Source organism: Bemisia tabaci, chromosome 3 (genome assembly GCF_918797505.1).
Source record: "Bemisia tabaci chromosome 3, PGI_BMITA_v3".
NCBI lineage: Eukaryota > Metazoa > Arthropoda > Insecta > Hemiptera > Aleyrodidae > Bemisia > Bemisia tabaci.
This window is the reverse complement of record NC_092795.1, coordinates 60,670,373-60,695,955: the sequence shown is the minus strand read 5'-3', so window position 1 is coordinate 60,695,955 and position 25,583 is coordinate 60,670,373. Positions and strand designations below refer to the sequence as shown.

The following is a 25,583-nucleotide window of genomic DNA, read 5'->3' as shown; positions in this document are numbered from 1 at the left end:
TTTCGGGGCACCCGGATTCGGGCTCGCCACTACCACCGCGGACCAAATTACGAGGCCCAGCCTGTATTTTTGCGAGTGTGTGTGTGTCCCTTTGACGAGCCGCGGGTTGCCGCATCTGATCAATGAGTGGGAGAGAGATAGACGATAAAACGGCGGCTTGTCAAAGCCGAGTGTGCTCCTTTGACGTGCCGCATCTGAGCAATGAGTGCGAGAGAGAGAAAGGACAAAACAGCGTATGGACCAATCCAAGTTGAGCCTTAGTCCCCGTTTACGGCCGTTCTTTCCAGGGCTCATGGTCGGAAAGCACTCCGGTGCTTTTTCGGGGCACCCGGATTCGGGCTCGCCACTACCACCGCGGACCAAATTACGAGGCCCAGCCTGTATTTTTGCGAGTGTGTGTGTGTCCCTTTGACGAGCCGCGGGTTGCCGCATCTGATCAATGAGTGGGAGAGAGATAGACGATAAAACGGCGGCTTGTCAAAGCCGAGTGTGCTCCTTTGACGTGCCGCATCTGAGCAATGAGTGCGAGAGAGAGAAAGGACAAAACAGCGTATGGACCAATCCAAGTTGAGCCTTAGTCCCCGTTTACGGCCGTTCTTTCCAGGGCTCATGGTCGGAAAGCACTCCGGTGCTTTTTCGGGGCACCCGGATTCGGGCTCGCCACTACCACCGCGGACCAAATTACGAGGCCCAGCCTGTATTTTTGCGAGTGTGTGTGTGTCCCTTTGACGAGCCGCGGGTTGCCGCATCTGATCAATGAGTGGGAGAGAGATAGACGATAAAACGGCGGCTTGTCAAAGCCGAGTGTGCTCCTTTGACGTGCCGCATCTGAGCAATGAGTGCGAGAGAGAGAAAGGACAAAACAGCGTATGGACCAATCCAAGTTGAGCCTTAGTCCCCGTTTACGGCCGTTCTTTCCAGGGCTCATGGTCGGAAAGCACTCCGGTGCTTTTTCGGGGCACCCGGATTCGGGCTCGCCACTACCACCGCGGACCAAATTACGAGGCCCAGCCTGTATTTTTGCGAGTGTGTGTGTGTCCCTTTGACGAGCCGCGGGTTGCCGCATCTGATCAATGAGTGGGAGAGAGATAGACGATAAAACGGCGGCTTGTCAAAGCCGAGTGTGCTCCTTTGACGTGCCGCATCTGAGCAATGAGTGCGAGAGAGAGAAAGGACAAAACAGCGTATGGACCAATCCAAGTTGAGCCTTAGTCCCCGTTTACGGCCGTTCTTTCCAGGGCTCATGGTCGGAAAGCACTCCGGTGCTTTTTCGGGGCACCCGGATTCGGGCTCGCCACTACCACCGCGGACCAAATTACGAGGCCCAGCCTGTATTTTTGCGAGTGTGTGTGTGTCCCTTTGACGAGCCGCGGGTTGCCGCATCTGATCAATGAGTGGGAGAGAGATAGACGATAAAACGGCGGCTTGTCAAAGCCGAGTGTGCTCCTTTGACGTGCCGCATCTGAGCAATGAGTGCGAGAGAGAGAAAGGACAAAACAGCGTATGGACCAATCCAAGTTGAGCCTTAGTCCCCGTTTACGGCCGTTCTTTCCAGGGCTCATGGTCGGAAAGCACTCCGGTGCTTTTTCGGGGCACCCGGATTCGGGCTCGCCACTACCACCGCGGACCAAATTACGAGGCCCAGCCTGTATTTTTGCGAGTGTGTGTGTGTCCCTTTGACGAGCCGCGGGTTGCCGCATCTGATCAATGAGTGGGAGAGAGATAGACGATAAAACGGCGGCTTGTCAAAGCCGAGTGTGCTCCTTTGACGTGCCGCATCTGAGCAATGAGTGCGAGAGAGAGAAAGGACAAAACAGCGTATGGACCAATCCAAGTTGAGCCTTAGTCCCCGTTTACGGCCGTTCTTTCCAGGGCTCATGGTCGGAAAGCACTCCGGTGCTTTTTCGGGGCACCCGGATTCGGGCTCGCCACTACCACCGCGGACCAAATTACGAGGCCCAGCCTGTATTTTTGCGAGTGTGTGTGTGTCCCTTTGACGAGCCGCGGGTTGCCGCATCTGATCAATGAGTGGGAGAGAGATAGACGATAAAACGGCGGCTTGTCAAAGCCGAGTGTGCTCCTTTGACGTGCCGCATCTGAGCAATGAGTGCGAGAGAGAGAAAGGACAAAACAGCGTATGGACCAATCCAAGTTGAGCCTTAGTCCCCGTTTACGGCCGTTCTTTCCAGGGCTCATGGTCGGAAAGCACTCCGGTGCTTTTTCGGGGCACCCGGATTCGGGCTCGCCACTACCACCGCGGACCAAATTACGAGGCCCAGCCTGTATTTTTGCGAGTGTGTGTGTGTCCCTTTGACGAGCCGCGGGTTGCCGCATCTGATCAATGAGTGGGAGAGAGATAGACGATAAAACGGCGGCTTGTCAAAGCCGAGTGTGCTCCTTTGACGTGCCGCATCTGAGCAATGAGTGCGAGAGAGAGAAAGGACAAAACAGCGTATGGACCAATCCAAGTTGAGCCTTAGTCCCCGTTTACGGCCGTTCTTTCCAGGGCTCATGGTCGGAAAGCACTCCGGTGCTTTTTCGGGGCACCCGGATTCGGGCTCGCCACTACCACCGCGGACCAAATTACGAGGCCCAGCCTGTATTTTTGCGAGTGTGTGTGTGTCCCTTTGACGAGCCGCGGGTTGCCGCATCTGATCAATGAGTGGGAGAGAGATAGACGATAAAACGGCGGCTTGTCAAAGCCGAGTGTGCTCCTTTGACGTGCCGCATCTGAGCAATGAGTGCGAGAGAGAGAAAGGACAAAACAGCGTATGGACCAATCCAAGTTGAGCCTTAGTCCCCGTTTACGGCCGTTCTTTCCAGGGCTCATGGTCGGAAAGCACTCCGGTGCTTTTTCGGGGCACCCGGATTCGGGCTCGCCACTACCACCGCGGACCAAATTACGAGGCCCAGCCTGTATTTTTGCGAGTGTGTGTGTGTCCCTTTGACGAGCCGCGGGTTGCCGCATCTGATCAATGAGTGGGAGAGAGATAGACGATAAAACGGCGGCTTGTCAAAGCCGAGTGTGCTCCTTTGACGTGCCGCATCTGAGCAATGAGTGCGAGAGAGAGAAAGGACAAAACAGCGTATGGACCAATCCAAGTTGAGCCTTAGTCCCCGTTTACGGCCGTTCTTTCCAGGGCTCATGGTCGGAAAGCACTCCGGTGCTTTTTCGGGGCACCCGGATTCGGGCTCGCCACTACCACCGCGGACCAAATTACGAGGCCCAGCCTGTATTTTTGCGAGTGTGTGTGTGTCCCTTTGACGAGCCGCGGGTTGCCGCATCTGATCAATGAGTGGGAGAGAGATAGACGATAAAACGGCGGCTTGTCAAAGCCGAGTGTGCTCCTTTGACGTGCCGCATCTGAGCAATGAGTGCGAGAGAGAGAAAGGACAAAACAGCGTATGGACCAATCCAAGTTGAGCCTTAGTCCCCGTTTACGGCCGTTCTTTCCAGGGCTCATGGTCGGAAAGCACTCCGGTGCTTTTTCGGGGCACCCGGATTCGGGCTCGCCACTACCACCGCGGACCAAATTACGAGGCCCAGCCTGTATTTTTGCGAGTGTGTGTGTGTCCCTTTGACGAGCCGCGGGTTGCCGCATCTGATCAATGAGTGGGAGAGAGATAGACGATAAAACGGCGGCTTGTCAAAGCCGAGTGTGCTCCTTTGACGTGCCGCATCTGAGCAATGAGTGCGAGAGAGAGAAAGGACAAAACAGCGTATGGACCAATCCAAGTTGAGCCTTAGTCCCCGTTTACGGCCGTTCTTTCCAGGGCTCATGGTCGGAAAGCACTCCGGTGCTTTTTCGGGGCACCCGGATTCGGGCTCGCCACTACCACCGCGGACCAAATTACGAGGCCCAGCCTGTATTTTTGCGAGTGTGTGTGTGTCCCTTTGACGAGCCGCGGGTTGCCGCATCTGATCAATGAGTGGGAGAGAGATAGACGATAAAACGGCGGCTTGTCAAAGCCGAGTGTGCTCCTTTGACGTGCCGCATCTGAGCAATGAGTGCGAGAGAGAGAAAGGACAAAACAGCGTATGGACCAATCCAAGTTGAGCCTTAGTCCCCGTTTACGGCCGTTCTTTCCAGGGCTCATGGTCGGAAAGCACTCCGGTGCTTTTTCGGGGCACCCGGATTCGGGCTCGCCACTACCACCGCGGACCAAATTACGAGGCCCAGCCTGTATTTTTGCGAGTGTGTGTGTGTCCCTTTGACGAGCCGCGGGTTGCCGCATCTGATCAATGAGTGGGAGAGAGATAGACGATAAAACGGCGGCTTGTCAAAGCCGAGTGTGCTCCTTTGACGTGCCGCATCTGAGCAATGAGTGCGAGAGAGAGAAAGGACAAAACAGCGTATGGACCAATCCAAGTTGAGCCTTAGTCCCCGTTTACGGCCGTTCTTTCCAGGGCTCATGGTCGGAAAGCACTCCGGTGCTTTTTCGGGGCACCCGGATTCGGGCTCGCCACTACCACCGCGGACCAAATTACGAGGCCCAGCCTGTATTTTTGCGAGTGTGTGTGTGTCCCTTTGACGAGCCGCGGGTTGCCGCATCTGATCAATGAGTGGGAGAGAGATAGACGATAAAACGGCGGCTTGTCAAAGCCGAGTGTGCTCCTTTGACGTGCCGCATCTGAGCAATGAGTGCGAGAGAGAGAAAGGACAAAACAGCGTATGGACCAATCCAAGTTGAGCCTTAGTCCCCGTTTACGGCCGTTCTTTCCAGGGCTCATGGTCGGAAAGCACTCCGGTGCTTTTTCGGGGCACCCGGATTCGGGCTCGCCACTACCACCGCGGACCAAATTACGAGGCCCAGCCTGTATTTTTGCGAGTGTGTGTGTGTCCCTTTGACGAGCCGCGGGTTGCCGCATCTGATCAATGAGTGGGAGAGAGATAGACGATAAAACGGCGGCTTGTCAAAGCCGAGTGTGCTCCTTTGACGTGCCGCATCTGAGCAATGAGTGCGAGAGAGAGAAAGGACAAAACAGCGTATGGACCAATCCAAGTTGAGCCTTAGTCCCCGTTTACGGCCGTTCTTTCCAGGGCTCATGGTCGGAAAGCACTCCGGTGCTTTTTCGGGGCACCCGGATTCGGGCTCGCCACTACCACCGCGGACCAAATTACGAGGCCCAGCCTGTATTTTTGCGAGTGTGTGTGTGTCCCTTTGACGAGCCGCGGGTTGCCGCATCTGATCAATGAGTGGGAGAGAGATAGACGATAAAACGGCGGCTTGTCAAAGCCGAGTGTGCTCCTTTGACGTGCCGCATCTGAGCAATGAGTGCGAGAGAGAGAAAGGACAAAACAGCGTATGGACCAATCCAAGTTGAGCCTTAGTCCCCGTTTACGGCCGTTCTTTCCAGGGCTCATGGTCGGAAAGCACTCCGGTGCTTTTTCGGGGCACCCGGATTCGGGCTCGCCACTACCACCGCGGACCAAATTACGAGGCCCAGCCTGTATTTTTGCGAGTGTGTGTGTGTCCCTTTGACGAGCCGCGGGTTGCCGCATCTGATCAATGAGTGGGAGAGAGATAGACGATAAAACGGCGGCTTGTCAAAGCCGAGTGTGCTCCTTTGACGTGCCGCATCTGAGCAATGAGTGCGAGAGAGAGAAAGGACAAAACAGCGTATGGACCAATCCAAGTTGAGCCTTAGTCCCCGTTTACGGCCGTTCTTTCCAGGGCTCATGGTCGGAAAGCACTCCGGTGCTTTTTCGGGGCACCCGGATTCGGGCTCGCCACTACCACCGCGGACCAAATTACGAGGCCCAGCCTGTATTTTTGTTTTTTTCGTGTGTTATTCGTAGATATGCTAGTTTAAATTGTTACTGCCGTATAATTGAAATTTTTGTCAAATTTAGCTTCTTATCGATGTTACGGTGAGTCGCCATCTTGTTTGTTTATGCTGCCCTAAGAGCATCATGAAGCCTAAAAACTCGTTGACCAATCAAAAAGCGGAACAGTTTTCCTGTAGTAAAAAGATACGAATGGCCATACTCTGTCTTTAAAGGTACTCTAGTGCGGGTTGATTCCATTCTGATAAGCTCGGTCTAAATGGTATTGGGACAGTGTTTGCATCTATCGCATAAGAAGGTCATTTCCTCTCGAAAATTTGCTTCAAAGTCGCCCCAAAGTTTGAGAGTATGATTCTGTACGTAACGCATTTTCATTGAAGTGAGAATGGCCCTTGGATCCTTTTTCACCCCTCTGTGTTTCTGTGTCCATCCAAGGATCAAATTGACGCGGTTCCCTGCCAGTTTGCCGAGGACGACAAGCCGACAGGCACAGGTTTTCAACATGAAATCCGAACCAAGTGTCTGCATTGTTTATTTTTTATTGTTCTCTCCTCCGCTGTTACCAAAATTTGGCAAGTCGCCGTTGAATTTTGGTGAAAACTACGTACAGCCATTCATTGTAATACACGGAAAAACATGAAATTGCTGCAATTTTGTAGTTCAAAAAAGTGTGGCCTGTTCCAATTTAGATTTTTTACAATAAGAAAATGCTAATTTTTCCTCCCCCATTTTAAATTGGTTTTCTCTTATTAATTGGGGAATGTACATTTGAAACATGTCGGACATATTTTTTGACAATTTAATTGTTAAATCATCAATCAATTTTTTTCGTGTACCATTCTGCCGTGCTAAGGAAAGAACGCCATATGAACATTCGAGAGCTGCCAAATGCCCTCCACTAAAATGTTTATCTTTGAGAAAAGATATGAATATTTTTCCTTGAAATTTTCAGACACTTCAAATCAAATTACAAATAAAATTATCGGAGAAATTGGAAGCAAAATATCCACAAATTTTCCTGAAAATTAGCGATACGTCGAAGAAAATTTGGCAAATCCTGAAGGCTCATACGACGTTTTTCCTCGGCACGACAGTATCGGTTTATCCGTGCTTCGCAACGGAGGCTGCATTATGCGCTTTTCATCAAACATTTCATGTAGTTAATTTTTTAATTACTTCTAAATACTAATGAGAAAAACTGCAGAAGGCCAAGGAACACACATTGATTACTCGCCTTACTTCGTGTCTCTCATTCTATCGAGTTCGCCTTCAATAACCGTGATGGCAATATGCGTGATTTGAGAGTGCGAATAGTTGCTCGAAGTAGCTTTGACAATTGAGGCATTTTTTAGTGAAAAGGCGTGTGAAACCTCCAATGCTGCTAAGATTGTGCAACGTAGTTTCTCTAGCAGTAAGTAACGTACCCGACAGTTCTGCTATGAATTTTTCCCTGGTTCTGCTCCGAGTTTTTCCTCATTATTGTATAAGGCAGGAAGTCAAATGTGAATAAATTTCTGCTACCGTCAACGCTTTAAAAAATTCCACAACTTTAGCAACATTTCAGCCTCATCACGCCTTTTTACCAAAAAAATCCTCAATTTTGCTCTGCCCGGGCTAGGAACACACGTAGATTCGCCCAAATCAAAAATATTGATACGATGAAATTTGTTCAGATCGCGGTTTTCTCATTTCCAGCGCACCAAGAACTGCCCCCGGACGCGGGAAATTTGAAGAAGCGTGTACCAAACTATGCAAATTGCGCATTTCGGTCTTCTTTTCCCAATTCTGCCGTACTAAGCAAGAATGCCGTAAATCCATCAAGTTTTTTTCTCGCGTTTTTTGGAACTTAACATTTTATGAAATAAAAACTGTTTTATCCACGCACCTTAAATTTTCAGGTTGAGTTCCTGACAGTATTTGCGAAAGAATTCTGTAAAAAATTATCTCAAGGTACACAAGTTCTTCTGCTATGTTACATTGTTTCCAAAAAATTTAAAATGGCGTTTACGGCGTTTTTACGCTGCACGGCAGAATTTGACTATCGTGATTTTCGTGTCACTTTAGCTTTTTGAAAGTTATTGACGCGGCTGTATCTCTTGCGTGCAACAGGCCCATTGTTCATAACTCACTTCACGCGCGATTAAGCACTGCAATTTCTGGCATCGTCTGTAAGAAACACTTTCGTGCATAGGAATATTGGTGGTACTGCGTTGTTCTCAAACTGAGCCAGAATCGGCAGTTCTTAATCAAAAAATGTAGTGCAAATGGCCTTTCCAACATTGATCTACTATTTTCTCGTCCTGTAAAATTTAAATTTTTGGACATGTCACGTCTTAACATTACCGATTTCCATGTTTCGAACTACTTTGTAATTCGAGGTCTTCTCGTGTAACCTTTTTGATTCTTGTGTGTTTCAGTTGCCCTTCAAACGAGCGACTGTTCCTGCGGGACTTCGTGTTGGCGGCCGCAGGGACGAGTGGCGGGAGGTTGGCCCACTGGCTCCAGCCTGATCCCTACGTGGACGTGTCCCGCTGTGAGCTCGTCCCCCTTCGCAACGGGCCCCCCTCCGGTTCACACCCCGCTACGGCTCCAACCCTACGCTGTGACTGCCCAGCCACTTTCACCCTCCACATCAGGGACCAATATGGCAACCCCGTTCAGGTCCCCAATCTCAAGGTGAGCAACGAACCTACTTTTTCTAATAATTATTTTTTCTCTTGTATCTATATTTCATTTCATTATCGTCTAAACTTAATGCCGATTTGACTATGTCCCCTGACCGCTCCGCGGTCCATCCACCGAGGCGCTTCGCGCCCCTTAGTGCAGATTTTTAATAACTTTAAGATTCTTATGTGATCTCATGATATTCATGATTAAATCATATAGATACGCTTTAAAAAAAGTAAAAAAACCGTAAAAATAAATGAATGAAAATGAAAAAATTTAGGTATGCCCGCACATGCCCAAGCCGGGACAAAGTGGCCGGAGGCTTGCTGAAAACACATGGTCCGCGGGTTACATGGGCCAGGTAAATACGAGCTTTAGATATGTTATAGGTCTACAAATACAGTGGGGCCGCTTATTGTGGTCAACTTGGGCCGGGCCACTTTGATCACATTAAACGGCTGATTATAAAAAGCGAAAAAAAAAAAGTGAAGTTACTCACGATGATTTTGTCCCGACTGTTGACCGTCCCTTGTTCAGCACGCCTTCGTTTTCTCTTAAGAACACCCGCACACTCACGCACTAAATTTAAAAGCCGTAATAATTTTTTTTAAAAGCCGTAAAAATTAAAAAGTACATAGTAAAAAGATAAAAACTCAATGTTTTTAAAACAATCATTTAAAGAAAGAGTCAATAGTAGCTTGTTTTGTATTGTCTCGTAACAAAGCATTCACGAATGATTCATACTGATACTGAATACGGCATTTTGCTTTTACCGATCAACTAGCAGACGCTTCTTTTCACCGGTCATGCTAACGCAACAAAGAATCGTTATTCTGTCTTTGCATGATTTGCTTCCTTTTGCTGTTTCATTTTTTAACACGTACGTATGCTCCGGTAAAGCTCTGAAATAGAGCGCAGTTTCATCTGCATTATAAACATCACTTGGTGCGTACTCAGACAATATTCTGGGCCACTCCTCAGTCAAAAAATTTCCCGCTGCAGTAGAGTCTGCGTCACGTGCCTCCCCGTGCGGTTTTTTAAACTCAATGCCTTCTCTCTTCAACCAACGATTAAACCAACCATCCGTTGCGACAAAACCTTCAATTCCCAGTCTTTTAGCTAAAGACTCGGCTTTTTGGCGCATGATAGGACCGTTTACACGAGCATCTTTCTCGCGCACTTGCACAAACCACTCTTTTAATGCTTGTTCAACTTGCACATTTTTACCGTGCCGCACACGTTTACGCGCACTTCCTTCATTTTTTTCCACCGGCTTCTTCTCGATTTCATACCGATTCTTTACGAGTTTACACAAAGTAGACTGCGGTATTTGTAACTTCTGCGCAGCATCCCGCTGATTTTTATTCAAAAGTTTGTCGTAATCCTGTAGAATTTGTTTCTTTTCTGCCGTGGTTAAGTCTCTTCGACGTTTCCTTGAGTCCGCCTCCATAGCTTCAGTCAAAAAATAAAACTTTAAAAACGGCAATAAAACTTTAAAATGGGGAAACACTGAACTGTACGGACGCGATGCGAGTCTAATAACCGCGCGGAAGGCACTGATTAGGTGTGTCTGTCAACAAAAATAAGCTCTCACACCAGGTAAGTGCTGATAAGGCTCCGGATTCCCGATCACAATATGCGGCCGGCGAACACAATACGCGGCGGATTTCGTATGGAATTGGATGTTGCCGGTCCGTTCCGCGAGAAATGATTCCATTATGCGGCCGATTCTATTAACCACGTTTCTAATAAGCGGCGCCCACTGTACACCGTGGATAAGAATCAGACATCAGATTGAAAAAAAGTGAGAAAATTCAAGCATAGCCGATGATAGGAGATACATATTCGAGTCTCGGTTCTCAATTTTTCTACCTAATCTAGGTACACCTCATTGTCAGCGTAGAACGGAGCATTGAGAGTCCACGCCTCGCGACATCGCGCCTTCAACTTTGCAGATACCACACGGGCATCCATCAAGTACGAATAGTTGTATCTCTGCGCCGTTGTCAATGCGCGTCCTTTCTCTTGCTCCATGTTCATACTGTGTCTGCTCCGTTTGTCTTATCTGCAGTGGTGCTGCAAGGGTTCAAGCAACTCAGCCGAAGATAGTATATAGAGACGTAATCGGGCCTCGTTTATTAAATTTTCACCCGATTCTAGCGACACTTCAGTTCTGACATGCTTTAACGGAGCATTGTGAGTTCACGCCTCGGGCCGTCGCGCCTTCAACTTTGTAGATACCACACGGACATCCATCAAGCATGAATATGTGTATCTCTACGCCGTCATCGACGCGAGTTTTTTTTCTTTTTCTATTTCCATGTTGTGTTGGTTCCGTACGTTGACGAGGTGGAGAGGTTAGACGTATACTTTTCGACTAAAATTTCGCAAACTTTGATGTTAATTTTCTCACATCAAAAATGGTTTTGGGGTGCCTCTTGAGGGATGCTTTACGATAGAACCAATAAAACCAATAAAAGTTTATTTGATTTCAGGTGGAGATGAAAGCGATCCCAATCGAGAAAAAGGTGAGCGAGCGGAAGGCACAACGACTGAGCCAGTGTGACCAAATGACCTTTGGGGGTCACCCACAGCCACCTCTCGATGTCCCTTATCAAGTGACCATCAAGGATAGAATGAACTTCTACTCAATATCAATCATGAAGGTGAGAATCCTTGTCAGCACTCTTTACTTGCTCTTCACAAAGAAATCATGAGACAATCGGAGGATAACAAGGTGCACTTAAGTCACGCGAGTTCCCTTGTAATTTTTCAACAATAAACGAATTTTTCTTGAATTCGTGAATTCGAGGTCCACACATACAAGTGCGCACCCTTAGGCCTTGTCTCCGCGGGACGTTTTCATGGGATTTGTCCCAAGTTCGAATCGCAGGAATGAAACTTCTAGGATTTTTCCCAGTTACCGTCTCCACAGGACGGGGCTCATCCAGTCCTGCGACTAGTTTTCGCGGGAAGATAAAGTAGTTAAAGTCGAGTATTTAACCGGAATTATAATAATAAATGCACTCAATTGACAATTAGACACATTATTACTAAACAAACATTAACAATGTAGTAATGAATAAAATATCGCACAATTCGTTTTCACTTCTTCTTCTTCTCTCAGTGGGTCCTAGGGTTACAAGTACCATACTTGCTACTGGGAAAACTATTGATTAACTCAATATTTTTCCCAACTTCGTAAGTGGGATTTTTCCCTGGGACAAATCTCGTGAAACGGCTCGTGGAGACAAGGCCTTACTTTGACCAATAATCGACCTGTTCTCTTTTGAATATGAATTTTCTTTTGATTTTGATTTTGTAGGCGTATGAGAACTACTCGTTCGAGGAGCTGCGATTCATGGCGCCGCCGGTGCAACGAACGTGCGAGACGATGATGGTGCGCGCGCATGGCGATGGCTCTGTCACCGGCACGTGGACGCCGGCCAACATCGGCTGCTACTCCATTCAAGTCACCATCGACGATTGTCCATTTCCCGAGGTACGCAGTTCACTTTCCATCACTTGGACGTATCTCTGCCGTTGCCTACGAGAATGGAGAGGCCGTAACTACGATTCTGTGACGTCACACTAGTAGATGAAACTCGGCCGCGGTTTTAGCACGCGTTCTTATGGGAGAACGCTTGCCGCGCGATGATTTCTCGCCGATATCTCTTTCAGGGTTGATCTGATGCAAAATTTCATAAGAACCGTTTTGAAAGAAGATGAAATTTCACTTTAGAAAACTAACTAGTTCATTTGTGACATTGTCTAAATATCGAGGAAATGATTGCGTAATACCGAAAATCGTTACTCCACTCAGATTCAAACGGGCCGCTCGCGCAACTTCGGCCGATCGAGAGCCACTCTGATTGGTCCACGCAGCGACTGCCTCACTCATCGATGCACTGGTGACCCGGAGATGCTTGTTGTTTTCGGTAAATATCTACTAGCTTGACGTCACAGAACTGACTAGTTACGACCTCTCCATTCTCGTAGGCAACGCTCTGCCATAAACAGAACTATGTGACTAAGACATGAGCCCTGAGACCCATAAGAATATATGCATAACAGGGCTCACTTCGAAATGCACATAGTTCCGTTTGGTAGAAATACGTCCACTTAGTGGCCGTCGTGAAACCAACAACCTGTCCACTTGAGTAGACCTTTCTTCAGACATTTCTTCCGCCGTGCTGAGGACGAACGGCGTATGAACGTTCGAAATTTGCCAAAGTTCTTCCATTAAAATGCTCAGTTTTGAGGAGTGTCATGAATATATTTTTTTTTAATCTTTAGGCAATTGAGATCCGATTACAAGTAAAATTTCCTAACAACCTCGAAGGAATGTATTCAAAAATTTCTCAGATCATTAATATTTTATCGGGAAGAATTTGGCAACGTCTGAAATCTCATACGACATTTTTCCTCAGCATTGCAGTGTTTGCCTATGGGAATTGGAGCAGGGAATTTTTTCTGTCACGGACATTGCATTTTGACACTTCAAAGCGTCATAAAGGGTTGACCATTTGGAGTAACAGACGTAAACAAAAAATCCTTAAACCAATGTGAGAAAGATCCTTTTCTTCCCCTCAAAATTTAACTTAAAAAAGTAAAATTCAGAGAGCTAAAACCGTAAAAAACAGCTAAAAACTTTAAAATGTTATATTCTATCTCGAAATTTCAAGTGCACATACCGTCGCTCCTCGGACGAAGGGGCGTACCTCTATTTCCACGTGAAACCTGAAAAGCATTGAGTCGTATGGAGAACAGGGCTCATGTTGAAATTGAGGTATACGCATTTACGTTGGAGAGGCGACAACATGGGCTCAACATAACGTGGAGTTGGAAAACTTGATGTGCAGTAAAAAATTTATATTACAATTGAAAGTATTTATGCTAGAATGAACTTTGTTGCACGCAAACCGTATAGGCTCATAGTTCCTTTCAGCATAATTACATCCACTTTTAAAAGTTATTATCGTCTTAAGTCGTCACGGACACTACATTGTCCGTTTAGTCCAAAAACATTTTTCCCTCGAAAGTGATGTTTTCAATAAGTAATAATAATTTCCAAATCTTTTACTTGATTTTTCTGTCATTTTCTAAGCTTGTACAAAAAATAAATAATTTTATCTATTATGAACATAGGTTTTCGATGAAGCCAAGAAATACCTTTTTCATTCCAAATTCGCCTTTTATAAAAGATGTTCCGCCATTTTGTTCCGCTGAATAGACCGCGTTTCGCATAAAGAAACCAATCCACATCAGCTATTGCCAAAAAGTGAGCAATTTAACATTTACAAGAGATGGTTTGTGCGGATGTTTTTTGAAAATTTTGAGGAATTGCCTTCGTTCTATGCAGAAAATTCACTGAAATTTGGACAAAAAATCGCACATTCGCTTTCATGTAAAAAGTTAAATTGGCTAATTTTTGGAAATAACTGATGTGGCTTATAGTTCCTTTCTGCGTGACGTAGTCCAAATATGTTCCACTGACTTCCAAAAACTATGGTTTATTACTCCTCGATAGCCAAAAAATGCATAAATTTGATTTCTTTGTTCTCTTTTAGACGATGAAAGTCGAGGTGAAGGAGCCACCCCAGGGCGTGAATTCGGCTCAGCAAATCGTGGCACGGAAAGTTTCGCATCAGCCGAACAAAATCCGCGAATTCGTCGGCAAAAACAGCGCTGGACTCCGGATTCGAGCGCATCCTTCCCTCCAATCAGAACAGATCGGCATCGTCCCTTGCGGTGCCACCGTTGCTTTCGTCGATGAGGTAAAATTTCACGACACCCGGCTCACAATTAGTGAGCGAGTCCTGGTACCCAAGTAGCAGTGATCGTGATAAGTTGCGATTTGACCGGAGAATGTATCGCGATTTTATCGATGGCGATTTATTGCAATATTATCAAACAAAAAATCGTGATAGAGTGAGATTAAATTTCGAGTTTATCGAACGCGATTTTATAGAGATAAAATTGCGACAAAATTGAGGATAATCGCTCAGATATCAATGATTTTAGCGATTTTACCGCCAATAAAATTGTAAATTAATCGCCACTTAATTTCAAAACATCGCAATTTTCCCGTCGAAAAATGCTACTTCAGAAGCGCAAAAATGAACTTCGTTTTGCGATTCATCTGTAAAATCTTTAGAATTTCCTCACATCATATTTATAGTTTTTTTTATAAATGAGTCAAATCTTGTCGTTTACTAATTCAGTAAGTTCATTTCAACTAGATTAGTTGAATTTTGAAGAAAACTCGATGCCTTAACTTTTAGCGTTACTGTTCTCTTTGGTAATCCACATGGTGGATCCTGTTGTCGCTCCCATTTGGACGGAGCGTCATTTCAAAGTTGCCGCCATTTTTTCGAAAACCTTTCAGATTTGGCGGGTTACCTGTTGCGCTTTAGCCAATCACCTTCCTGCTATGACATTACGTCATTTCATTGTTTACTTTTTTCCCACGAACAGTTGTTTTGACAGTGATGACAGTGTTTCGACCGTTTGACTCTTAGCAGCTCACGTAGAAAATTTTTGCATACTTATAGGAAATACTTATAGGAATTTTCCGTTCACTATTTGTCACTCTAAGTCCAACTTTAAATTTCTTCAGTCCGAAAAGCTCCATCCCTTTAACTACGTGTTCTCAATATTAAATGAATACCTTTCTGTGAGCACTGCTATGGAGTGAACATCTGTGCATTGCACTGAAATGTTAAAGAAACATCTATTTCAATTTTACATTCGTATGTATACGTTTCATTTTGAGTTTTCTTTTTGTATACAGTTAAATTATTGAATAATTTTATTAGTGGTCTCATATTGTTTAACTTCTTGCTCTAATACCAATCCGGCTCAATACCGGCTCTAATTGCCGTCGATGTTGACAGCATTTATGTCCATCTTTCCAAAACATTTTACATTCATGTAGGTACATACCTATGCTATAGTCCGCGCCATGAAAAGTGGCGGGTGACGGGCGGAGGCAGTCGTGTTGTCCAGTCCATAGTTGAAGGGTTGAAGCGCATTTGGCCTGTAGTTGAGACAGGATAACGACTGGGCCAATACCTGCGCTTCAACCCTTTAAGGATAGACTGGATTGGCCGACTGGCTGCGCCCCTCACCCGCCACTTTTCGTGGCGCGGACTATAGTGCTACATCTCATGAATGTCTGTTTTCAAGAACAGTTGACAAATTTTAATCACACTCACCATGATGAAACTTTGAAAGAGATATTATGACACATTTCTCTCAGTATCTACCTCAATCATCATCTTCCCTCTAAAAATCTTTGAAATTCTTAATTCTGTCTTTGAGGTTAGAGGTAATACAGAATTCTTGCATTTCATCAAAGTGCCTACATTAAAATCTTGCTCCCCTGTGTGAGAAGGCATTATTTTCATCCACTTTCATACTCTTTCCATGCGCCCAGCAAAAATGTGCAAGAACGGCAAAATGTCCTCTCTCACAAAGAACTTTGCTATAAGATGTTGTGACAACGTTTTTGCACAAGTTTTGTCGGGCGGGTAATCTTTAAACGAGCATGTCTGCTCATGAGGTGTTAAATGTCAACATGAGCAGTACAATTTTTTAGTGGGTGCTGATAAAATTACTGCTTTGTCGCTTTTTTAGCATGCTATGAGAAAGTGATCTCAGGGAAAGTTATTCTCTTAACAAGTCAGTAAATTTATTTGAAGTAAATCTGACCTTATCACTCATGTTATGAAAGAAACAATAAATGAAAAATCTAACTACCTCTTGCAAGATTTCACTGTCCATTGATTTTTAATTGAGTGCCTACTTTTAAGAACAGCTTAATTTTTGTATCCTATTCTCTTTATTTCAGGTGCGAAACAGTGATGGAATCTGGGTAAGGCTGTGTCAAGATACCATCCGGCAATATTGTCAGGGAATCGTCGATGAAGCCTGGTGCCTCCAGTTGAATCAACACTTTGGAAAAACATTACTTGTTCCTCTCTCAACAAATCCGCCTGTGCCTCAGAAACCTGTCCAGCCTGAACTTAGGTAAATTATAATCTCCGTCTCTTGTTACACATTGAACTTCGCTCTGCAATCTTAAGTCTCATAGCAGGTACTGCAATGTAAGTTCATACCGGTCACTCAGTTTTTACAAAAGACTCATCAGCTTAAGTATGCCTTATTACAATAGCACAACTGATATCTGCAAGCATGTATGGGCAAATGCTCATTGAAATCTTGCAGAATTGGATGAGACTAACCTTAAGAGAACTGTCTTTCTGACTTCCTTGGAGTCAATGCTTTCATCAAATTCTAAAACATTTCAAAATTCTTAGAGGCTACAGGTTGACATCTGGGATTTATGATTTATATTTTTAATTCTTTGGTAGAGCGCTTTGACCCCTATGTTTAGAATATTTGGAGGGACAGACCTGATATCTACTATGTTCAAGAAATCTGGAGTTGTGTCTTTTCTCCAGAAATCCTTCCACAACTCTTTTTGTACACTCAACTTTTAAAGTGGATGATTAGCCAAAATGCATCCAATTCAAACCATTTATCATTTATTTTGTTTGGATCAAGTGTTGTTTTCTCCCTAAAAATCTCTCTAGTTTTGAGAAATTTTGCTAGTTTCGCTGGGATACATTTTAGTGTGATCATTTTCTGTGAACAGTGATAGAAACATGCCTGCTGTGTACAAAGTTGTGATGAGTGGAGCATCTGGTCACAATGTGAGGGACTCTCCCAGCCTGAAAGGGACACCAGTTGGCATGTTGGTGCTCGGAGACTCCGTCACTGTCATTGATCACGTAAGTAAAAGTTTTTTTTAATACAATAGACCACTTATCATCCGCACGAATTGGGACTGGGCTGGTTTGGATAATCGAAAAGTTCAGATAACTGATAGAACACCAATACCAACGCCAAGTAATAAATAATGAATTAGAACTTCACAAATTGGAATTAAAACTTGATACGAACAAAAGAAGACCGAAAAAAACCATGTTACTTAAATCCCACCTGTTTTGGGTCTTTTGCTCATCCTTAAGAGTTTTGCTACAGCATGGATTGTGTCACAGAGTTTAAGACGACAGGGTCATCCTATATTTTTGTATTGCAGCTAATTCCTTTTTGATGAGCGGTAGACCCGAAATGTGTTGAGTTGAACGTGCAGTTCCTTACAGTCAGTCTCTTTAAGTAAGTGTTTTCAGCAATTTTTAAGTATTATTGATGATACTTGTAGCGGTATGGATCTTTCTCTTAAAGACATCTCATTTTCTGTGAGGTTTGCTATGATTCTATCTATTTAATTACCAGTTGCAACTTACCAAGGCATGTGATTTCAGGTGATCAATAATGAAGGAAAGTGGGTCCGATTGAGTGAGGAAACTATTATGAAAAAGTGTTTGAATCAAACTGCTGAGGCTTGGTCCTTGGCTCTTGATAAAACGCAAGTGGCATATCTCCGTCCAGGGAATCATGGTATGATAATATACTTCTCTTTCAATTTAATTTCTCTCGGGTGATGCTATATTCTCTCTGTAACTGAACTGGAAAAATCGCATTACAGTTGTTTTGGTTGAAATTTTTTCCTGTTAATTAAATTGAGTAGGGCAACGTAACTAAGTCAAGTAATTGAAGTAGATTCAACAAAGGAAAACTCTAATTGGAGAATTGGACATATTTCTGCTAAACGAAACTATAGACAAGTGGGAAAGATGGGGTGTGCTTTAGAAAGCTGGAAAAGAAACAGTGTGAAAGTGGGCGTGATTCCTATTGGGGAAATGGAAAAGCGGGATTTTACATTAAATCAAACGGAACTAAGCACCAATCGTGAATACTATAAAGCTCTGCTGAAGTCGGTCTCATTGTTAAGAGGAGTGTAATTTCTTCTTGCAGACCAAGAACAAACTTTCTTGATTAAAATCAAGAGAATGAGGCGTCACTAATGTAGGAGAGGAGCCTTTTTTGCTTAAGTATTTACTGTTTTACGTTTGCATTTCCAACAGCTAAAAGACCATTTTTGCTTTGTTGTAATTTACAGAAAGTCCTAGGAAACTGAGTACCAAGACATTTTTATCAGCAGAGAAAGAATTTAGTTCATCTCCAAAGAAATCACAGTTTGATTTCGGAAACAAAGGAGGAAAAACTGTAGATGTGGTTGATCCAAAAGACGCAAGTTCCAAGCTGACATCCACGCATCATAATTTGTTCATATTTGGCTCATCCGCTCAAACAGGTATTCATAGTGTTCAGCAGAACTGTCTCTTTTTATATTTCATTTTTTAATCTAATCAAACATGTAATGGTGCCCTTTTATTTCTATTTTTTAGATTTAGGATAATGGGAGATGCTACCACCCCGCAAAAAGTGTCCTGTGTCCATAATGTAAAGAGGAGGAAAATTTCAAAATAATTGTTTGAACTTTGACAACAATTCCTATCTAGGTTTGCCACCTAAAAAGATTAAAATGTATTCTGCATCTTAAACATTTTTAAATTAGGCCAATGAATAAGTAGCGCAAGCCATAAGATCATGTCCTATCAGTTGAAATTTCTAGAGTAACAACGTGTAGTAAGATCTGTTCAAATGACAAGTTACTGCAGCCAATGTTATTGCTGCCATGTAAAGGAAAAATGCGGTATGATCACTATATGTTGCCCATTTCTAGCGATAAAATATTTATTTTTGAAGAAAGTAGCGAATATTTTTCTTTGATATTTTCAGACACTTTAGATCAAATTACAAACAAAATCCTCTGAAAAATCGGAAGAAAAAAGTCGCAAACTGTCCTGGAAATTCGTAATTTTTCAAAGGAATTTTTGCAACGTCTGAAGGCTCATACAGCATTCTTCCTTAGCATGGCAGAATGGAGATCCTGCCTCACAGCCAGTCTGCCTCTGATAGACAGCTTTGAAATTACAATACTCTAATTTACTATGTAGACATTGCAGATTATTGCTGACGTTAGACCAAATGAATAGATGCTTCTTGAGAATGTATCCGAATGTTACATAACACTTTTTCTACTCATCTCCTTTTTATATGAATGGGGCCCAAGAAGTAACCAGATGACCCTTGCTGTGGCTTCTAGTACCGTAGTATCGACTTTTCCTATTAAGGAGATTTTAAGTAACTAATCAACTTGTTTTTTTTTTTTTACAGAAGTACCCAGAAAATCAAGCTCTAAAATGGTGGCTGAAAAAGAATGTTCCACTCCTTCAAAAAAAGGGAGCAGTTTCCAGAATAAAGTTTCCGCTCTTGTCAATGAGAACGTGCCTTCACCTATTAATCGAATCCTACATAGGAATACTAGTTTAGATTCTGCTGTAGCCTCAGGTAAACCTCTTGAAAAATAAGATGCTATCAGTTCAACTTTACCTTCGGAATGCCTATGAAGTATATCTATGGTGAAACTCCAAATCCTATATCTTGTTTGTGATGTTTTAAAACCTTGGTTACTTTTTTATTTTTTTAAAGAAAAATAAATCAACATCATTCCTTGAAGTTTTCACAGAACTTGCTCTGCACTGTGAAAAAAATTATGGCAGTTTTTCCAAATTGACATTTAGTGTTTTCCCATTTAAAAATGAAGTATGTATGTCAGGAAGTTTGCAATGTGGTTTGGGAGTTTCTACTGTCGATGTATGCTCAGTTTTTCAATCTGCGTATTTCACTGTTTACCAGATAAAAGAACGTAACTTCATTTTGAAATCTCAAAATTTCCACTTGTAATTTGAATTTCACCAAGGGAACTGTTGGTCATTCCTTGCATCTAATTTCACTGATTTGTCTTTGGATTGCACTCAAATATCAGTTTTTTGGATAGAAATCGTATTGTAATATTCCTGTACCAAATTAAATTGTTCTTGGCAATTTTGCAACCTCGGAATAAAGTTAAGTTCCTTTGTTTGGAGGATGGCGATGTGAGAGGAACCTTTTTGTTTGAGTTACGATTTTGGAAAGTAGCCATAAAATTTGAAGAATATTATGAATGAATGAGTACCTAATTTTTTCTATTTTCTTCTTGTTTGATGGATTGAAAGAGGCTGTAACTTTCACGTCAAACCAGAGGAGGATGCATTCAGAGCTTTAGAAACCTTTTTAGTGCATTTTAAGAACAGTGGAAAGGAGCTTATCGTTGAAACAAGACCAAGGTTAATCGATGAGAAGGAAAAGTAAATTATGAATCAATCATCAAATGGTTGATCCAAACCAGAGGAAAATGAGGAAATTCCTCCAAATCAATCAGTTTGTCAACTTTAGAATGAAGAATACTTTTTCAAATTTTAATATGTAGTATGTACCTAAGTTGAAATTAGGTTTTAATCGTTTTTGCTCATTGAATATGCATCGAATTATTTTCTTTCAGGAAATATGAAATCAGCCAAAAACAAGGATGTTACCCCTAGAACATGGTCAAGTTCAAAAGGATCCAAAATTGACGATGTAAAAGTTAAGGCAGAAAAACACTACCACATCAAACAGTAAGTTGTGCATGTGCCTTTTTCTCGCCATGGTTTTAGTAATTTTTTCTCAATCTGAAAGGTCCAAAATGATTTTCAGATATTTTTCTGTGTTTCCCCCGCGTCACTCCCCTTTCAGCTGTCTTCGAACTTCAAGTGCTCAGGAATTGAAGTGTAGAATAAGTCTACTGATCAAACTTTCACAGTTATTATGTAGGTTTTTCACCACTGTATTTTATTTTGTAGCGCTATTGTTGTGTTATATTGCAACCATTCCTTGTAACTACAAGTTACGCATTGACAGTGAAACTACCAGACACATAATTTGTTTGCAGTGTTTAAAAATATCTGCTCTCATTTTATTTTGTTTAAAGGAGAACAAATCAGTAGCTTTCTTTGAGGTTTCTCCAGAGATTTCTTGGCTCAGAGGAGAAAAATTATGGAAGTTTTCAAGAATTGACGTTGAGTCGTTTTAAGAAAGAAAGTATGACATGAAGTCTGCAATGTCGCAAACCGAGGTACTTGGTCTGGTAGTTTAACCATCAATATGTTGCCTCTAGAGTCAATATTAATGCTCTGTCTCAAAGGAAAAATGTCTCTCGAATGTACTGAACTTTATTCTCTAGGGGCTAAGTACTTAAGTCTGTTTAAAACTTTATTTAAGAAGAAAGTTTCAGTGGTCAAATAGAATTGTTTCAAAGGTAGGAAAGTAGGTTTCTAAGTAATTAAGGAAATGATGAAGATTAGTTAAACTCTTAGATTGATACATATTCTATACTCTTGGCACACCTCACTATCAATCAAAATGTTCCCAGAAGCCCATTAAGTGATAATTTGTATATTTTTACAGTGATTTTGGAGAGGAACTCCAAAATGTGTCAGTCAAAGACCTTGTAAGCAGAGCTAATGGAAATCGAACGGTCATTCCTGCACAGACCACCACGCCACGTAAAGTGCCGCACAGTTCGAATGCACCCTCACCAGGCTCCTCTCCTAGTCTTCGTAAGTATTCATCAAGTGAAATGTTTTAATGTTCCCTGACTTCATTTTCTTCATTTTGCTGGAAAGATTACTTATAACCGTTATATTTTTAAAACACTAAATCTTATTGTCTCCTATTGATTAGATGTTAGATCTCCGATAATAATTATGGGTAAAATAATATTCATATTCATTCTAATTCTATTCTCTAAGTAAAAATTCTGCTCCATCCATCAAAAAATACAAGGAAAAGCAACTCAGAAACCCTGAAAATTATTACAACCTATTTTCTGGGCTAATTTTTCAAAAGATATTCAATGTCCTTTAATTCACCCTGAAAATTCTGATATTGTCACTCAGATTTATGAACTAATTCCATACATCCAGAGGAATACATACCACAAATCAACAATGAAACTACAGAGCGACGTGTCTTGTTTGCAGTGTTCAAAAATCTCCATTCCCTTTTTATTTTTTACAGGAGAATGTCAGAAAATGATTGCTTGAAATTTTCATAGAATAATTCTCACCCTGAGAAGAAACTCACGCAGGGTTTTGGGCGATAATATTGTGTAGTTTTTCGTTTAAAGAATAAAATATGACAGGAAGTTGACAATGTTGCCAACGGAGATACATGGTTTGGAAGTTTCACCATCAAAATTCAGTTATTGTGCATTTGGATCATACTAGGTATGATTCATATTATTATGTCTGTGGGATGAATTCAACTCCCTCTTTTTGACTCTTAAACTGACCTTTTTTATCGAAATACTATTCCATAATGTCAAGTAAGTACCTAATTCGATTTTAATTTTCTCTCAGGTATTGGTTTCTTTATGTGATGTCATTTTATTTTATGTTTCACAAGCTGCTTCTTCATGGACTCCAAGTAAAGGTAATAAAATTGTTTCAACAATCCAATCAATTTCTATGACCGATACTCCTCCAATTTTTCAGATTTAATCTGTTATGTTGAATTCCCAGACCCAGTGTTAGCGCTTCTCACGTCTCCAAAGAATTGAAAAATAAAATCTATCAAGAAAATTTTGGCATTTTAAAACTCAGTTTTTGGCACTTTTTCAATTTGAGCTAATATTGCTCTGCAATAATTTTTGCAAGACCAGCAAGGTGTCATGATTTGGAGAGAACGAACCATTATTACTTCATCCTATTTTTTCACATATTACCTCCTTCTCCCAAACCACCTATTTCTCTTTTTTCCAGTGGATTTTAGTGGGAAGGAAGTTTTATCAAGTTTTTCAACCTCAATTTTTTGCACAGTTAGCAGAAGACAATGACGCTTGTATCTTTGCTAGCCTATCTAAAATTTACTTCTCCCATTTATTTAAGTGCAACAATGCATTCATAGAAAAAGAAGTGTCGCTTGCGGTTCTCATACTTTGCTGACGAAAGTGAACTTATCACCAAGTACAAAAGCTAAACTAACAAAGATATTACAGAAAATTATCATTTTAGAGAGTAGCTCACCATTACAAGGCTACTGAGATGCAGATTTCATTTCATTTCAATGTTGTCCGAATTTTTTGAAGTAGTTGAAATGGGTTACTAAATCATCATTCTAAATTTTCAAGGAACGAGAGAAAGTGTTGATAGTGCAAGCAGCAGTCCTCTTCATAGCAGCGGAATTTCTCCCTTAGGTATGATAGTTTACTTTATCTATTCCTTTTTTCTTCAATTGACTACTCATTCTTTCGGCAAGTGCAGATTCAATATTATGTGATTATCAGACGGAGTCTCGTCCGAGTATAAAATTCGAAAATGATTTTTTCGGCAAAATTTAGATTCTTTTCTTGCATTGCCAGTTTTTGCTACGGTAAAAATTCTTCTAAAAAGGCAAAAATGTCCTAATTTTCCTTTGCATTTATAAAGATGATGTATTTAACTAAACTTTCAGTACGCACAGCCCAACAAGCTTTTAAGAATGATGATACAAAAATTGAGAAACTTTTAGAGCAAACCAATGAGACAAATGTGGACAGCCCTAACAGATAGGCGCATGAAAATGTAAAATCTTGGAAAATACCACACCCTGGATCTTTTGTTATCAAGGTGCCTTTACAATGCTTGAAGTGTAATTTTTTATTGATAAAATAATTTTTCATTGACAGAATAATTTAATCAATATTAAAGTTTATATGAAATTATGTCTCATGTCTCTTGTCAATAATGTTTTCACTTTATTTTTAGTTTCAATGATTGAAAGTGGCGGTGGTCTTAGCAATACAAGTGCCATGATTAGTAGTATAACCCCAGATCCCAGCTCTGCAGAAGCAGTTTCTGATAAGTTTCCAGATGAAGTCATGAAAATTGAAATTTTGGTAATACTGTCCTGTCCTCCTCTAGTTTCAATTTGTTATTCCGTTTAAATTTTCATTGATGTTGTTTTGCAAGAAAACAATGCACTCATTCTACAAATGCACAATCCCTCAAAACCGAGAGAAAATATAAAGTCAACAAAAATGGACTGGATCTCAAGTTTGTGAATACAAAAAATGAATTCTACTCTATTGAAATTTAGGACAGTGTAAGGTGAAAATTTAAAATTTGACTAGTCCCCTGCGAATACAGCAATCGAGTCCAACTGTCCTCCAGGCGAGTTTGTTGGATACCGAGAACGGGTCTAATACATCCAAGAAATACTGCGCAGTAAATAGTTTATGCACAGGTAAAATCCCACAAAAACAATTTTAAGCGCATCAAAAAAGTCTGAAATCTACTCCTTAATGCACATTTTATGTATTTTGTATCATGCTTATTTAAATTTCCTGCGTCTGCCAGCAGTTTTTTATTTTTTCATTGACAACCAAGTTTGCTGCAAGAGGGGTCTAAAGAACCCTATCATTTTAAAAATAATATAAATATTAATTATGTACTGCAAGAAATATAACCTGTAAGGAACTGTATTAATCTCTTACTAGCTAATTATCAGTGATGTATAATATTTTTTTTATTATCTCTGTAGGAATTTAACTCAAACAACTACAACAAATCTCTCATGCAGACTGGCACGCAAACTTCACCGGACAAAAACTTTCAAAATTGCTTCAATTTTGGAACGGTTCCAGAGAAAGAGGAGCCACCAAGAAGAACACGCAAAGAACGAATACATTCTCACAAGCGCTCGGCCTCACCACCGCAGCGACAAGCCGTTCCTCCAACCCCCGTGAATGCACCTACCCACAGTTGTAAAACAAAAGAGTCCAGGTAAAGTTGGATTTTATTAATTGAATACCCAGTTTTACTCTGACGTCTCCACGTCACTACCTACGTCTACTACCACCACGTCATCACTACTTACAAAAACATCCAACATCAACAAAATGATTTATAATTTTGATGAAAACAAGCATGACATTTTTTGAGTCATAACATGTCATGGTGTAATATTCCAAAATTATGGTGCAGAAGAATCAAAAGGAATTCTACGCTTGCACTTAACCAGTCTCATGCACTGATCATGATTTCCTGTTTCTTCTTTCAGTGCATCAGTGAAAGAGGCGTTGAGTCCGTCTGTTGCTGAGAGCATTCGTGCTGTGTTTGCTGCATTGTTGTGGCATGAAGGCATTGTTCATGATGCTATGGCATGTGCATCTTTCTTGAAGTTTTATCCAACACTTTCAAAACAGGGTGTAACTGTCACTCCAAGACATATAAAGAGGTATGTTTGCTCTTG

The 25,583-nt window shown here is 42.1% G+C and overlaps 1 protein-coding gene across 2 annotated transcripts in view; it reads left to right on the top strand.

The window, feature by feature from the left end:
* The window catches only part of hiw (MYC binding protein highwire), a 315,026-nt gene that overhangs the window by 266,843 nt on the left and 22,600 nt on the right, over nucleotides 1–25,583 (top strand). For both annotated transcript variants that reach the window (XM_072298975.1, XM_072298974.1), the window contains exons 38-53: nucleotides 8,207–8,465; nucleotides 10,952–11,122; nucleotides 11,782–11,958; nucleotides 14,027–14,233; nucleotides 16,309–16,487; nucleotides 17,116–17,251; nucleotides 17,789–17,924; nucleotides 18,487–18,681; nucleotides 19,608–19,781; nucleotides 20,815–20,929; nucleotides 21,759–21,910; nucleotides 22,758–22,784; nucleotides 23,482–23,547; nucleotides 24,098–24,228; nucleotides 24,873–25,114; nucleotides 25,392–25,568. In XM_072298975.1, the coding sequence (XP_072155076.1) occupies nucleotides 8,207–8,465; nucleotides 10,952–11,122; nucleotides 11,782–11,958; nucleotides 14,027–14,233; nucleotides 16,309–16,487; nucleotides 17,116–17,251; nucleotides 17,789–17,924; nucleotides 18,487–18,681; nucleotides 19,608–19,781; nucleotides 20,815–20,929; nucleotides 21,759–21,910; nucleotides 22,758–22,784; nucleotides 23,482–23,547; nucleotides 24,098–24,228; nucleotides 24,873–25,114; nucleotides 25,392–25,568 (2,544 nt within the window). The remainder of the gene's footprint in view (nucleotides 1–8,206; nucleotides 8,466–10,951; nucleotides 11,123–11,781; nucleotides 11,959–14,026; nucleotides 14,234–16,308; nucleotides 16,488–17,115; nucleotides 17,252–17,788; nucleotides 17,925–18,486; nucleotides 18,682–19,607; nucleotides 19,782–20,814; nucleotides 20,930–21,758; nucleotides 21,911–22,757; nucleotides 22,785–23,481; nucleotides 23,548–24,097; nucleotides 24,229–24,872; nucleotides 25,115–25,391; nucleotides 25,569–25,583) is intronic.